Raw genomic sequence first — 15,424 nt, forward strand, 5'->3', positions numbered from 1 at the left:
GCAGTGAAGAGCTCACGTCACTTCCTGTTCATGGATACAACCGGAAACAACCGAGTGTGTTCTGTAACTTTAGTACCAACGTTAAAACAAACGTCTTATGTTGTCAGTTGAAATATTAAAAACGCTGTAAAGCCCATGCAGAAGTAATGCTCCATATATTACACTCATATATATGTATAAAGCAGCCTGTAGTGAGCAGTGGAGTTTTAACGTTTCGGATTGGACTACAACTCCCAACATTCCAATGGGCAGATTTATTCTGATACACTTCCGGGTGACGCGCTTGATTTCCCCGCCTTTTGAGAAAGCGACAACTGTCCCAGACAGACAGGACGTCGCCTTCCACAATAACAAAATCAAAATTTGACTTTGAGGCTTTTACAACGGATTTCTGAGAGACTTTTTTTCCTGAATATGTAGCTACCTATAGCTAACTAATCACTCTTTATATATCAAGTAAAAAGGCAGCCGCTATGTTGCTACCGTCCGACGTCGCCCGGCTTGTTTTGGGTAAGTCTAGTCTGGTCCGGTGTTACAACGGACGAAGCAAAAGCTTGTAGCTGAACGTTAGCGGTAGCCAACGGCTAATCAACGTCAACTGCTAATCAACGTCAACGGCTCAAAGCGTACAGACGTTAACTAGCTTAACAGTCAGCGTTCCAAATCGCATACTTTTTCTTGTGTACTTGTAGTGCAGCTGTGTAGTGTTACATTTAGTATGCATAACATTGCTCCTTTAGTACGTACTGTGCGTTCCAATACCCACACTACCTTACCATTTAGTATGCCAGAAAAAGATTTAGTATGTCCCAATAACATAGTATGTCAAATGCAGTAGGACGTCCTACTACTACACACGGTCTCATTTTGCATAGTATGCAAGCCAGCATACTTTTTTTTTGTAAATATAGAATAGAATAGAATAGAAAGCTTTATTGTCATTGTATTAAATACAACGAGATTCACAGTTGCCACGTCTGGTCAGTGCTTTAAAAACTTGACAAGACAAGGCAGATAAAACATATAACACGTAAAACACACATAGTTTTAAAGTAAATAAAATAGGTAAAGTAGATGTAATAGATAAATATAAACAGAAGTGTTACACTAGAAGTATAAAATATAAAAATAGATGTAATGTTAACAGGTAATTGCACTTGTAAAATAGGTAGGGTAGATGTAATAAATAAAATGTAAACAAAGTTGCATTTGAGGTGTATTTTGTGTCAAGGATATATTGCACAGACAAATGTATCACATTCAGTGTATTAATATTAAGTAAAATATGTTTTATTGATTTTCAAAGATTTTATCCCACAAAAATCACAGATACAAAACATGTATAAGTCAAACAAAATAGATATCATTCATCAGATCTGATTACAAAGTTAAGTCCAAATCCCCTTCCCTATCCATCCATCCATCCATCCATAGGATCACAGGTTACAAAATACATTTAGGTGCATGAAGGAAAGATATACAATAAACAAATGACAGGGGGGAAAAATAATTAGGAAAATAACTTAGAAAAAGAGAATAAATAAATTAAATAAAAGGGCCTCCATATCTTAACAAAGGTTGGAGAGGAACCTTTAAGAGTGTATTTCATTTTTTCTAGTTTTAAGAAATACATAACTTCTTTGACCCAGTGAGAAAAGGATGGAGGAGTGCGTTGTTTCCATTTTAGGAGAATCAAACATCAAGCCAACATACTTTTCTGGCTATTCTGACCCACAATCCTCTGTGGGTCCTCAAGTTTCAAGGTGCAATGTTATAAGAAGTAGTATGTCCCAATTGTATGCATATACTGCATGCAACAGTATGTACTTTGTGAGGGCAGCTGCAGTACGTACTAGGAGTAAAAAGAAAATGTATGCGATTTGGAACGTAACCGTAGTGTATTATTTAAACTATCCGTTTGAGCTTTGCTGTGCTCCTCTTATACTGGATGTACTGGTTAAATGTCCTTCCCTCAGGTTACCTCCAACAAGAGGGACTGTCCTCCACAACCATAGCTTTCATCCATGAGTGCCCAAATCTGAAGGAGTATGCAGAACACACCACTGAAGATGGGACTATTCCTGCTTGTGTTTTTGTAAGTGTTAGCTACGTTTTTGTCACTTAAGTGTATGTCAAGCCCATAATGGTACATCTGTGATTTATTTTTTTTTTTCCCTCACACAGTCTATCTTTGGGAAAGGCCTAACAACCATCTTAAATGAATATGTGGCTGCCAAAACAAAAGGTGAGCTCATCTGACATTGTTAACCATAATCCCATTACAAAATGTACCATTTCCTGCAGCTGTCAGACTCCACAACCAGCACTGCTCCCAGTAGACCACTTACACACCAACAACTGACAATAACCTGATATTTTCAAGTGGAATTTCATTTCATTCTCACTGTGCAATATCATTTTCCACTTGTGCAATTTTGTTAATAGTCTGTTTATTGTCAATACTGTATATACTGCTCCTATTTGTATACTTCCTTCTATTTAAATGGTTCATATTTTGTTACACTTTATTTAGCTCTTTTTTACTGTGTTAGCTGATGCATCTTGTGCACTTTTTGCACTATCCCCTTTGCTGCTGTACACTGCAAATTTCCCCACTGCAGGACTAATAAAGGAATATCTTATCTTAATTGTTATATATTCTTATTCATGTGTCATGCTTGTGTTGTTTTGTCAACAGAGTCTTGTCATGAGGTACCTGCCATGATGACTTCCCTGTGGAAAAAGCTGGATTTTACTCTCAACCAGATCAAGTAATGAGCTTCAAGTTTCAGCATCTAAATCACTGCAACTATTTTGAAACTGACCACAATCTCAGGCCCTGTTCAGACCTGATATTAACATGCGTCATGAGTGATCTGATCACAAGAAGACAGCTTTAAGTACGTTTGTTCACCCCTGGCAGTAGACTGCGTCTCAACATACGTCTCCAGTGACCACTTGTCATTCAATCTCACTTCCCCGTTTTATATGCAAATAAACACGAAGTAAATACGTGGCTAAGGGGATTTAAGGCCCTGACACACCAAGCCGAAAGTCGGCCGTCGGACAGCTTGGGGACATCTCAAACGGGGTTTCAGACAGGGTGAAATGAGGTGGCTGCAGCACAGCTGGTATGAGAAAAATAAACCGTTTTTTGAACATTAAAGCAAATTAACACGTAGTAAACACATGACTAATACAGCAGACGTTGTGACGTAATATTACATGAAGTAATATCCTTCATATTCACACCTGTACTTAGTGCTGTCCACTTGTGATCTGATGACTCATGTTAATACCAGGTCTGAACAGGGCCTCAAATCTCAGTGTTTTCTATTCAAAGCTGACATTAAGTTGGATCTTCATCACTGATATTGTTCCATTATTCTTCTACATCTTTTACTTAGGTCATTGCAGAATTCCCCCGCTATATCAGCATATCAAAGAAGTAAGTTGTTATTAGTTTTTTTCAATTTGATGTTATATTTTATTGTTCACTAAAATCCTTGCAGACAAAAGTATGTACTGCCATATTAATGTATACAGATTATATAGCAGTGTTTCCCATCATTTTTTATCAACACCCACCCAAGTACTTTGAGCCTTCAAGATTTCTGTGGTTAGCGCTGCCGCCTCACTTAAAGAGGGTTGCAGGTTCAAACCTGGTTTGGGGCCCTTATGTGGAGTTTGCATGTTCTCCGGCCTCCTCCCACGGTCCAAAGACATGCAGGTTAGGTTAATTGTTGACTCTAAATTGCCCGTAGGTGTAAATGTGAGCGTCTGTATGTGTCAACCCTATGATAGTCTGGCAACCTGTCCAGGGTTTACCTTGCCTTCGCCCAATGTCAGCTGGAATGGCTTCCCTAATCAGGTGCTTATTGTGATTATGGTGGTTTATAAACGGTAAATCCAACCAATACGACTAATTTCGCAAAATGGGGGAAACACTGTGGTCAATACATTGAGTGTGCAAATTATCAGCATCACCCACTCTTAACACGGTAGTCAAACTATGATTTAAGATAAATACTGTATGAATTAGGTTGTCTGGCTTCTGTGTTTGCTCAGGGTTTGTACGTAGGCCTTTTATTTACTGGCCTCTGTTCATTGCAGCACGTTCACGCATTGGAATGGCAAACATGGCTAGACAGCGGGTCTTGGCCGTGGCTTCAGCTGGTGGCGTCGTCTGCTCATCAGTTTCTGAAACGAGCTCGCTCATCAGCCCATCACACATCTCCCACAACATGCTCGGCCACTCCACTCCCCTGAGCTACACTGCCACGCACGCCCGCCCAGCTACCGGCAGTGGCACCCAGCAGCAGATCCATGATGTCAGCCGATTACTAAATACACCCAGTAAGTATCACAAAACATGCAGTACTCTCTCTATTTTTTGTTTTATGTACAGGGTACTTGAGGAAGTGACAATTTAGAAGGTTGAGGTGTTTTGTTTTCACACGTCTTATTGAATTGAATTTAAAAAATCTAAAAACAAATATTCACTTTTATTTTACATTCTCAGCCGAGGTGGTCATTTCTCTGCGCTGATTTAATACAGTAGATAAGTTGAAAAAACATGTTAGAGCTATTTTCTTTGAACAAAATTATTCCTGTGTTTTTTGATGACGGCTTGTTGAAGCCCAATAGGTTTCTTCATTTTGCGTAGGGCTCTTGAAACATTTAACAAAGCTCGATTAGCTCTTTGCATTTTGGCATGCTTGCAAGCTGTTGCTTTTATATGATGACATAATATGACATAATATGTCCTTTACAGGGGGTTCACCTATACAGATAATTGTTTCAGAACCTCGGCTAAATCCAGGCCCAATGTCTCCTGCACGACGGAAATGGTAAGGATATTTATTTATTTTATTTATTTTAAGGATGATTTATTGCTGCATTGCAGTTAATGTTAACAACCCATTAACGAGAGAGCGTTGAAGACGGACTCTGTTGTCCTTCTAGACCTGTGCCTTTTTCATGGAAGACATTTTGACATATGACAATAAAGCAAAGGTGTAAATAATTAAATGAATGGCTGCCAAATTCCATTTAGCTGCTTCAGTTTCAGGGTCTTTTTTGTTGTGCATGCTGGCTCAATGTGACACTGTCATTACTTACTGGGACACATGACTAGAATGAAGCCATCATTGATGTTATTAGTCACACCTGTGCTTTTCCTACTATGACAAGTATGGCTGTGGTTTGATTCTGTTTAGGTGTGCCAGGTACAGGGCTTTGGTTTAGACCTCACTCACAGCCGACATTTTGACATGTGATTGCAGGGAAAGCACAGGTGTTGTTTATAACATTTAATGATAGCTCTGTTCAATTCAGGTGAGCCAGAAATGCGAATAAAAGGACTACGGACCTGGTTCACCTAAATGGACAGGAGTCATCATAAATGTTATTAGTTACACCTGTGGTTTTCCTGTTATGACAGTCAAAATGTCCACTGTGAGAAATGTTGATTGGCTCGTCAGGTTGAGGCCTTAGTTTGTGGTGTTTTCAAGTTTCAAGTTTATTTAATTTATATAGCACTTAAAAAGCAGGGAATCAGATAAAGACAGGCTAAACACAATTTAAATCCAGAGAATAAAAATTGGTCAAAGGTGCATCAACAATGCGGTTGTTGTATGAGATTGCGCGTTTTGTCTGTGCCTTGTGCATGTTAGCACTTGGCAGCCATCTCTATAATCTTTTCTGCTGCCCTCAGGGACACCCCCAGGAAGAGAGGTGGTGCTCAGATTGGGTCCAGTATCCCTGGCAGATGTGCAATGACTGTCAATACCCCCAATGCAGAACCCCAACCTGAAGAAGGCGTAGATGAGAACTTTCCTGTAAGTAGATCTGTATGTAGGGTGTTAGGCTTCCATAAGACCGAGACATTTTGAACAAACAAGAAGCGTTTTCACTCATGCAATGATCTTGGTCCATCTTGTGCAGCAAATTAGTGCTAAATTACCTGCAGATTGTCACCTTTTTAGGACACCTGAAATAAATGTGTTTTAGTTTTTGAGCTCTTGACCAATTAAGTGACAGTAGAACATCATGGAATCAGAAATGGCATGCTCTCTCTTGAATGAATTCTTCTTTTTTAGATTCATGTTTCATATATTTTGTGACTTCACAACACATGCTAATCTCCACAACAGCTTGTGATACAAAATGCACGTGACAAGATATTGGGGGACAGATCGCTACAAGAGAAGCTAGCTGAAAACATCAACAAAATCCTCGCCAAGTAAGTGTTGAGTTAGAACTCTGCATTGCCTCACTTTTGTTAGTGACAATCAAAGTTGTGACATGACTGCAAGCATGTTATAACATGGCTGTACTAATTTCTGCTCTGTTTAATCTCAAATATCAGTGAGCCAATGCCCCAAGCACCTAAGGCCCCTTCAAGTACAGTGGAGGCAGACCAGTCTATAGATGAAATCCTGGGATTACAGGTGCTGAAAAACTATAAATACTAATATCATAATGGTATCATTTTGTTTTTATTTCTCCTCAAAAATGTTCCTCAGAAACATTTCTAGTGATCACTCCATCAAGCTGTGCTTATTTTCCTTTGTGTAATTACATTATTTCCTGATATATGTCCTCTGATACAGGGGGAAATCCACATGAGTGACGATGCCATCCATGACATTTTGGAGCAGACTGAGTCCGACCCAGCTTTTCACGCCCTCTTTGAGCTCTTCGATTACAGTAACTATGACCTACTTTGCTTTTATTTTGTTTGTTGTGCGGAGTACTTACTTAGAGTACTTAGTACTGAATCACTTCTTTTTAATTGTGTAATAAAGCACAATGTAAAGCCATTGCAAAACAGACTTTTTATAATGTGTATTTGCAGATAAAACCAGATTAACTGATGGTGAACCAGCGGATGGAGATATTAGCAGTAGTCCAGAAGAGAGCGACGCTGCTGGACCTTCATCTACAGTCGGACCCCTTCAGAGTGATGATCCAGGTATGCTTACAATCTAATACAGTAGTAGGCTCTCAGAAGAAGAAAACACAGGTGTCACCGTTGATTATTGTCTGCTTCACACAGGTCAAGGCAGGTTTCTTGAATTCAAAGTTGGAAGCGCGTAAAATGTGTCAAAAATCAATTAATTTTCCAGTTTAAACAACTTTCCATGTGAGGTGTGTGTGTATGTGTGCTGACATAATGGCATCCTTAAATCAGACACACAGGTATAATTTTTCAGATTAATCACCAAATATTTAATTTTATTTTTCAGGCACTACACACACCGATGCTAACGCTTCGGATACAACGGTGAAGATGAGAGGTGGACAAGAGCGTAAAACCAGAAAGTCTACTGCTCCCATCTTGTTAAAGAAAACAGCTCTTAACCCCGGCGGCAGAGCATCCAGAATTGAAAACAGTTCAGCCAAATTGTTAGTGAGTCATGAGGATCACCAAGGCGTCTCATCTGCTGCAGTGCTCTCAAACAGAAAAGAAAATAACTGTGTTTTTGTAACGCCGATGGATATTGATGAACCGTTGAATACGCCTCCCCCTCCTTTTGACTGTATGGCCACAAGGGACAGCCCTTCCATCACAGCTGACCCCAGTGAAGCAACCATTCTTCCCTCTGCTGCATTTGCTGTGCTGACATCTAATGTTGACAGAAAACAGGAACATAAAGAAGCACAAGGATCTGAAGTGCATCCTGCCCCCTCTGCTTTTTTGTTTCCTTTACAAGTTGAACTAAACAACACTCCAACGCCGACTGCTGACCTACCTCATATGTCACTTTCAAGCAGTGGAAGAGATGCTCAACCGGGGTCGACTCTCTTAGTAACATCTGTATCTGCCTCTTGCACATCTCCTTCTAGCAGTGCCACAGTTATAACTGTGCCTGCCACACCTTCACCAGAGTCCACAGCAGCACCTGGCTCACCCACATCTGCTTCTACCTCTGCAACGCTTACAGCTACACCTGCCTCATCCTCACCTGCCTCACCCGCATCCTCCTCCTCTTGTGCGTCAGTTGTTGCAGCACCCGATCCTCCGACCATCAACCACACCACCCCAAGCAAGGCCGCAGCTGATAACAGTGATATAGTTTCTTTGGAGATCATCATCAGCGATAACCAGGATGAGAATTCTTCCAGTAACACGGCTTTGAATCCGGCAATTTCTTGCATTTCTGGAGAGAAGATACCCACCATCTATCTTTCCTCTCTAGCTAAGCCCTCTGGAGTCCCTGGCACACCAAAGGCCAACTTGGATGAGGCAGCACAGGCAGTTAGTGGCTTACAAAGCTCTGAGGCACATGCTAGTCCTCTCCGCTGTAAGGCTGGGGCCGTAGTCGCATCCCCATTAACAGGGACATCACAGGCACAGCAAAACTACATAATTCAACTACCCCTGGACACCACTAACGCAGCCCTCCAAGGAGCCACTGCCAGCTATATCCTTGTGACTGAATCCCCGAATAAAGATGCTCAAACCAGACCAATGCTACTGTCTCCTGGTGTCTCAAAGGGACAATCTTTGCCCACCAACCAGTTTGGGGTGACCACACCAACTCGCTCTCGAGGCTACTCCACCGGTAAGAGAAAACAGTGGGTCATCTCAATAGAAAAAACGTTAATCTCCAGTATCACAAGCTAGCTTTGAGTGTTGTAGTTTCAGCTTTTGATGTTAACTTTGGCATTTTTGTTTGAATTTCTTAACATACTGTGAAGGGGACACTTTCCCCTTGAGGGACTTTGGACTTGAAAAATAATAGACAATGTTGCTTCTACCCCGTTTGTGAACATGTGATAATGAGTAATGAGTTCTGTTCCTATGAAGCAATGCACAGTTTGGTGCTCGTCCACATTAACACATAGGTTGCACTGCAAAATAACACAGATTATTACAACTTTTGAGGTTACTCTGACAAATAATTCAGGAAACACTATGGGTCATTTTGACTCTTGTTTGTGGTTTTGGACTTCCTTCCTTCCCTGAGCTAACAAGCTGCACATTGTTGATGGGATTTCCGTCATCTATTGTGTGTTGGACCTTGAGCAGAGGATATGGCGTGTTTTGTTTTTCTTTGTTGTTCATTGCCTACTGTCTGTCAAGCCCATAACTATTATCTTTATTAGTGTTGGTATAATTTTAAAAAATCTTTCTTTTTTTTCATGCAGGGCCAACACTCATCTTACCATCACCTGTTGTTAAGCCTGTGATTCTCCCTGTTTCTGTTATGGGGCCGAATACTCTTGGGAAGGTCCATATGTTGTCCAATCAGGTAACTTTATCTGCAGTAAGGTGGTAGTCAAAAGGAATTTCTTTTCTTACCATTTTCACCAGAATAAAAAGATAATTCCTGATCATTCTGGTGATCATCTACCGTTCTGCCCCTTGGAGGAAATTTCTCTTTGACACTAACATTTAACACTTTGGTCCATGGCGAGGTATCTTGAGATCTAATTGGCATATTTCCATGAGATTTACAAAATACATACTACCCAAAGCATAATTCTGCTATTTTGGACAACATTTCATATTTAAAAGATCAATATGTAATACATTTACTTTAATAAATCATAAAATGACCATGGTATGTCATCAGAGATTAAGGAAAAATGCTAAATTGAAATACTGGCTTCTCTGACAACAATGCTACAGCCAGTATGTTCTCCTTTGAGATTTCCAATGCAGTCCCAAACGTCTGTTTTTGTTTTGGCCGGTGTGATCCCGTCCACTGCCCATTTCAACACCCCGTTGACACATTTGAAATAAATTGGCACGCAAACACAGCCTTCTGCATTTTACCCAACCTGAAAAGCCTCGGCACATCTCTCTGTGGTCCGTGTGCCGCTGGGTTATCAAGGTGGCAAGTATTTGAGACACACAGCCGCTGAAGTGATTCTGACTAACGTTGCTGCTGCTGGCTAGAGGCTAACGCCGTGATACTAATACATGCTAACTGCTATCAGTCACACCGAAGGAGCGAACGGGCCACGGCTCCAATGTTTTAAATTTAGACTGCAGTACTCATTTTAAAACGCTAGCTGTCAGTACTACATATTGCTCCTTAAATTGTCACCATAGTAAACAAGATGTCCAAACCAGTGACAGCATTTATGAAATTTGGTTTCCAAAAGAATAAATCTAAATGTTGCCTGCTGACCAATAAGTGCTCCGGCCAAAATGTTAACTTGCACACAAGACATGTCATACCCTAACTGGCAGATTACACACAATTTACTAAACATATTTATCCTTCTAAAGTAATAAACACATAACATTTTAAAGAGCCCATTGCCTTTTTCTTCATGGCAAACATTGCATTTATAGTCCTACCACTGGTAAGGCTCCAACAATTGTCAGTATGTTTTTCAATCTATCCCAGACTTTATAAGTATGTAGTGTGTGTTATAATGAAATGAACATTGCTGCATCATGGGGGTTGTAGATGTTTAGCAATGTCCAGAACAATAAAACGTATCATTGTTATATTTACAGCTTGTTGCCATATCAAACCCAGTACCGGTACAGCAGGCAGAGCCCAAGTCTCCCACAATGGCAACCAAACGGTCACCTGCTGGTAAGTTACAAGTTAATTTGGAGCAGTGCTAGCTGGTGGTATATAATGGTTGATATCCTTTTCCTTTATGTTACCAAAGGATGTCTGCAGTGATTCTCTGCTTATTGTTTTAATGTCCCTGCTTTACTTCTCTGACCTTATTTCTCTGAATTTCAGGCACTGAGCAACACCTGGTTGGTAAGTTGGTTCAACCTGGAAACACAGGCCAGCAGGATACAGCGATGGGTCCTAGACATAAGAGAATTTTATGTTTTGACCGTAATGCAGAAGTTCAACCACAAACTGCTAAAACAACAAGAACCACCAAACCTCCAGCTCCAAATGCATCACAAACTGTCCAGCAGACTGAGAAAGATGACACACAGTCGGTGATTCGAAAAACACCTACTATCTTGGGTGCCAACAAGCCCAAGAGGAGGATAGAGACTGTCAGATGCTCAGCAGATCCCCAGACTGGAGGTGGCTTCATGAAGGAGGCAGAGAAGTCCACACCTCCACAACAGCACCAGAAAAATCTTCTTAAAAAGAGCTCTCATAAACAAGATCATAGCACCAATAATCAAGAGTCTCACCGTGCAAGTACCAGCAGGGTTGATGCCTCACAGCCTGAGACTTTGAAAAAGTCTGAATCGGGAAGGAGATCAAAATCTATTGACAGGAAACACAATCATGATAAGGATGGTGATGGTGATGGTGATGGAGATGGAGCAAAAACTAAGGATTTTCGTACTTCTAGGTCTTTGTCCTCTGAGTCTGCACTGAAATCAGGAAGTAGAAAGGAGAAAGAGGAGAGCAGCAGGAAAGAACCTGCAGAAAAAGCTCCTGGCAAGTCACGTGAGGGGCGTACAGAAAAGAGGACTCCCACTCAGGAGATGCCAAATGTGACAGCGAACAAGGAGAATGAAATGAAAGGAAGCTTGCAAGAGTCAACACCTTCATCCTCAGCATTAAGAGACTTTAGCCCTCCAGCTGCCACCCAGCCTGCATCTAATCCTCAGTCCAAGGCTACAAAAGCACCCTCAAAGACCAGCTCTCTGGCCAAGCAGGCAGCTGAGATGCTGCAGGACATCCAGGGGCTCAACTCTCCTCCCACCCCAGTCAAGAGGCCTGGAGCGGGCAGTTCAGACCACAGTCTTCCCCGGACCCCTGGGACTGGCCGTAACCAGGAGGAGTCCGCTGACCGTCCTAGGACTCCTTCGCGACACAAGAAAGGTAAAGATGGAGAGGGGACTCCCAAGCGTCTAATACCTCCCAATACCCCAGATGTCCCCGGCTGCAGCCCAGCCAGTGAGGCTGGAAGCGAAAACAGTATTAACATGGCTGCTCACACACTCATGATTCTTTCACGTGCTGCCATCGCCAGGACAGGCACTCCACTGAAGGACAGCTTGCGTCAGGAAGAAGTAGGAGAACATTCGGCCACAAGCTCAAAGAACTCTAAGAAACGCAAACAGTCTTCTCCCACAGCCAGCCCGCGGGCAAAGAAAGAGGCAAAACAATCTCCCAGCAAAAAGACAGACCGGGTGAGTACAACACAACGATTTGTCATGTTTAAAATATATTATTATTGTTATTGTTGTTATTATTATTATTATTATTATTATTATAATGAAGTCCAGGCATTTTACCTTAAAAATTTGGGTAAACTTCTCTGTCAAATATTAATTACAAAATGCTCCAAATTAATTGTATTACAAAAACAGAAATATTGGCCATCTCTGATTGTAACCCTTTCAAATATCAATTAATTATTATTATTATTATTATAGGGCAGATGGTGGCCATTTTGAATTTCCCCAGATTTCAGGATTTTTCCCTCCAGATTATTCATTAACCCTTTTTTTAATGTCAAAGAGGAAACCTTTAGGAGTACGATGCAAGTATAATAGGTCTTGTTGCAATTTGTTTGAGGTCAAGTTACATTATAACTGGACTATTATTGTTTTCTGTGATGGATAAGTTCTGCTTCAGCACTAGTCTGTTTTCAGATGTAGTTGGATGTAGGGCTGTAAAGAAACGAGTATTGTGTTTTTGATTAATCATTTGGTCTATAAATTGTCAGGAAACAGCGGAAAATGTTACAATTTTGTAAAGCCTAAGTTGATATCTTTAAATTTCCTATTTTGTCAAAACACCAAAGATATTTCTCTCAAATATGACGAAGGAAAGCTGCAACTCTCTTCACATTTGAAAAGCTGCAACAAGGGAATGTTTGATCTTTTGGATTGAAAAATTACTTTCAATCTTTGAAAACAATCAATCGATTAATTTTCTGTCGATCAATGAATTGACTAATTGTTTCAGCTCTACTTAGATGTCTTGCTGGTTTTGCTATAATTTCAAAAAGAAGCAGACAGTGTTTACAATTCCCACAATCCTACAAGACAACTACCAATATGCTCTAGCTCTGGCTCTCTTAAAGGTAGGTTCGGTAATGCTAAGAAACTAGCAAGAGTGCATGAGATTTTTTAAATGATTCCACCGAAAAAACGAGCCCAGTGTTGTCGACTCGTTTCCAATGAAAGTAGCTAGCAGTACTATCTCCAAATGTCGTTGAATCTAGCGAGAAAGTCTGCTACACTAACAGTCCGTCCCTTCAGGCCTCCCTCCAATGTCACTCCCCTAAATTATCATGATGAACATGAACATATAATGAACGTAGCTGTCTAGCTAGCAGCTTGTGGAAGACTCCGGTGACGTGCAATGAGTGCGTGCAGGCAGTTAGGTAGACAGACAGGCAGTGAAATGATTGGACGGGTTTATTACAGTCCTGCGACAGCCACAGATACCAGATTATTTTCTCCTTTTTTTGCCTAGCATTTCATTTATTGATTTCTGTCGGGATGTAATGAGAATTTCAACAAATATAACAATTTATTTGAACAGCACTACCAACCCTACCTTTAAGCATTCTAATGATAATAGGCCAAGCCTGACAAAACAGCATAAACCTGAAGAAACTTGAGCTTAGTCTTACAAATTAGAACTGAGCCTGACAAGCTGAGTCTGTGAGATATCCTAAAATGACCACAGTAAAAACCCTTTTTAAAGACATGCAGGTTTGGTGCATTGGAAACTCTATGACCTGATGGTGTGAATGTGTGTCTGCATGTGTTAGTCCTGTAATAGACTAGTCGGTCAAGGGTGTCCTCAGTAGCCCTGAACAGGATAAGCAGTTTACAGAGTGGATGGATTAAGGTGATAATGTGGCCTTAACTCTGGTGCCACCATCAGGCCAATCTTTCTGTTATTTTGCCCCATTCATAAAAAAAACTAAGAATACCCGAGTTGTTTCTCTATTTCTCATCCATCCAACACTTGTGTTTTGGTGTGTAATGAGCATCACATCTACTCAGGGCCACCCGATTTTCTCTTGTTGAACAGAAATTGAGGTGATTTCACCAGATGAACTGCCTATTGGTATCACTGCTTTTCATTTAGATGGTAATGAAGTGTTTATGCATACCACATATTATTGTTGTGTAATTCTAACTTTTGATTTAAATCTGCAGGAAAAGAAGAAACTTGTAGAGTGCTTTCCCTGTGACTTGGATGTGGATAAGTTCCTGTCTTCACTTCACTATGATGAGTGAAATGAGACACACCAACAGGAAGGACTACCATATCACAACCTGCTTAGGTTACTATCCAGGAATAGATCAAGCCATCTGCTAAACCAGTGCCTATGGTTCCTGTTAGTAACCTTGCCCGAGACCTTATAAGCTGTAATGTCTTCTTCAGCCAATGAGGGACTTTGATTTGGTTGATGAGCTTCCAGTGTTGGTGATCTGAATAAAAGCCTGTTAGACGCAGCAGAAGTAGGGCAACCATGGCACTTTGTTGTATTTTTTTTTTTTTATCCTCATGCTCACTTCTGTTTAAATTATCATTGTTTTGTACTACAACTGACACATTTGTTGTGGGGCATGTTGACATAATGGGTGCGTGTTGATAAAATGGTTACACAAAGCATTTTTTCTTGGTCAATATTTGACTCTTAGTTTGATAAATCCAGCTAACACTGACATGTTTGTATGTAAAAAAAAATATGTTTTGGAATAGTAATTTTTAGTAACACTGAATGAAGAGCTCTCATCCATTTTAGTTTTTCATGTTCAGATTGAAGTCTGATTGAAAAATACTAAAGTAATGTGAAGATTATATTTTATGAGATACATGTGTGTTTACATATATATTTTGTTCTTTATTGTTGGTAGAAGACACACGAAATGACTGCAATTGTTCAAAATTGCGTACTCAGGCTTCATTCAATGTTGTAATAAAACAAAGAAATGGTCTTGTGTGTGTTTTTATCTTTGGCTAGGAAAGTGCAAGGCTTAAATGTCATGTAGCTCAATAAATAGAGGGTTTGTTCCTCACTGTCTGAATATAATAATGGTCTATATACAGTCTACAGCATTGCAGACTTTGTTTGAGGTAAGGTGTCCTTTAAGGGCTCAAAAAGAGATTATTCACAGTTAGACTGTCTTGACCTCTGATGGGCAGGCAGACACTGAACAACACTTAGGAATTGACTTAGGCCCAATGCTATCTTCATTTGTTTTTACACAAACATTGCTGCATGGCTCAAGGTTAAAATGAACCCTTTGAGGAGTGTTGCAATTGTCTCACTTTGTTGGGAAATCTGGCAACCTCCCATTGGACCATAAAACCCAACTCGCGGAAACACGTCACCACTCCCGATTTCACAATAAAAGCATCTCCTTCATTAATTGTGTCTTCTATTGTGTAGAAAACGCAATAATTATGCTGCCTCTCAATTCCTCGTTTATACAATTGCTTATTCCACTATACTAGATTAATAAAAAACTTACGTGAAGAAAATTATTCACGGTTTAACC

At 40.4% G+C, this 15,424-nt stretch overlaps 1 protein-coding gene across 2 annotated transcripts; it reads left to right on the top strand.

Moving 5' to 3' along the window:
- Nucleotides 1–275: 275 nt before the first annotated feature.
- On the top strand, nucleotides 276–14,859 carry npat (nuclear protein, ataxia-telangiectasia locus). 2 transcript variants are annotated; one of them, XM_074641600.1, is made up of 17 exons: nucleotides 276–510; nucleotides 1,977–2,095; nucleotides 2,185–2,245; nucleotides 2,699–2,771; nucleotides 3,408–3,448; nucleotides 4,114–4,356; nucleotides 4,775–4,850; nucleotides 5,717–5,840; nucleotides 6,153–6,244; nucleotides 6,371–6,452; nucleotides 6,615–6,711; nucleotides 6,860–6,976; nucleotides 7,251–8,570; nucleotides 9,157–9,260; nucleotides 10,481–10,562; nucleotides 10,719–12,085; nucleotides 14,075–14,859. In XM_074641600.1, the coding sequence occupies exons 1-17, from the start codon at nucleotides 474–476 to the stop codon at nucleotides 14,153–14,155; spliced, it is 4,116 nt and encodes a 1,371-aa protein (XP_074497701.1). In that variant the 5' UTR covers nucleotides 276–473; the 3' UTR covers nucleotides 14,156–14,859. The 2 variants fall into 2 exon arrangements, with proteins under 2 accessions (XP_074497701.1, XP_074497702.1); XM_074641601.1 differs by having other exon boundaries at nucleotides 6,156–6,244.
- Nucleotides 14,860–15,424: the final 565 nt, after the last annotated feature.

Source organism: Sebastes fasciatus, chromosome 7 (assembly GCF_043250625.1).
Source record: "Sebastes fasciatus isolate fSebFas1 chromosome 7, fSebFas1.pri, whole genome shotgun sequence".
Classification (NCBI taxonomy): Eukaryota; Metazoa; Chordata; class Actinopteri; order Perciformes; family Sebastidae; genus Sebastes; species Sebastes fasciatus.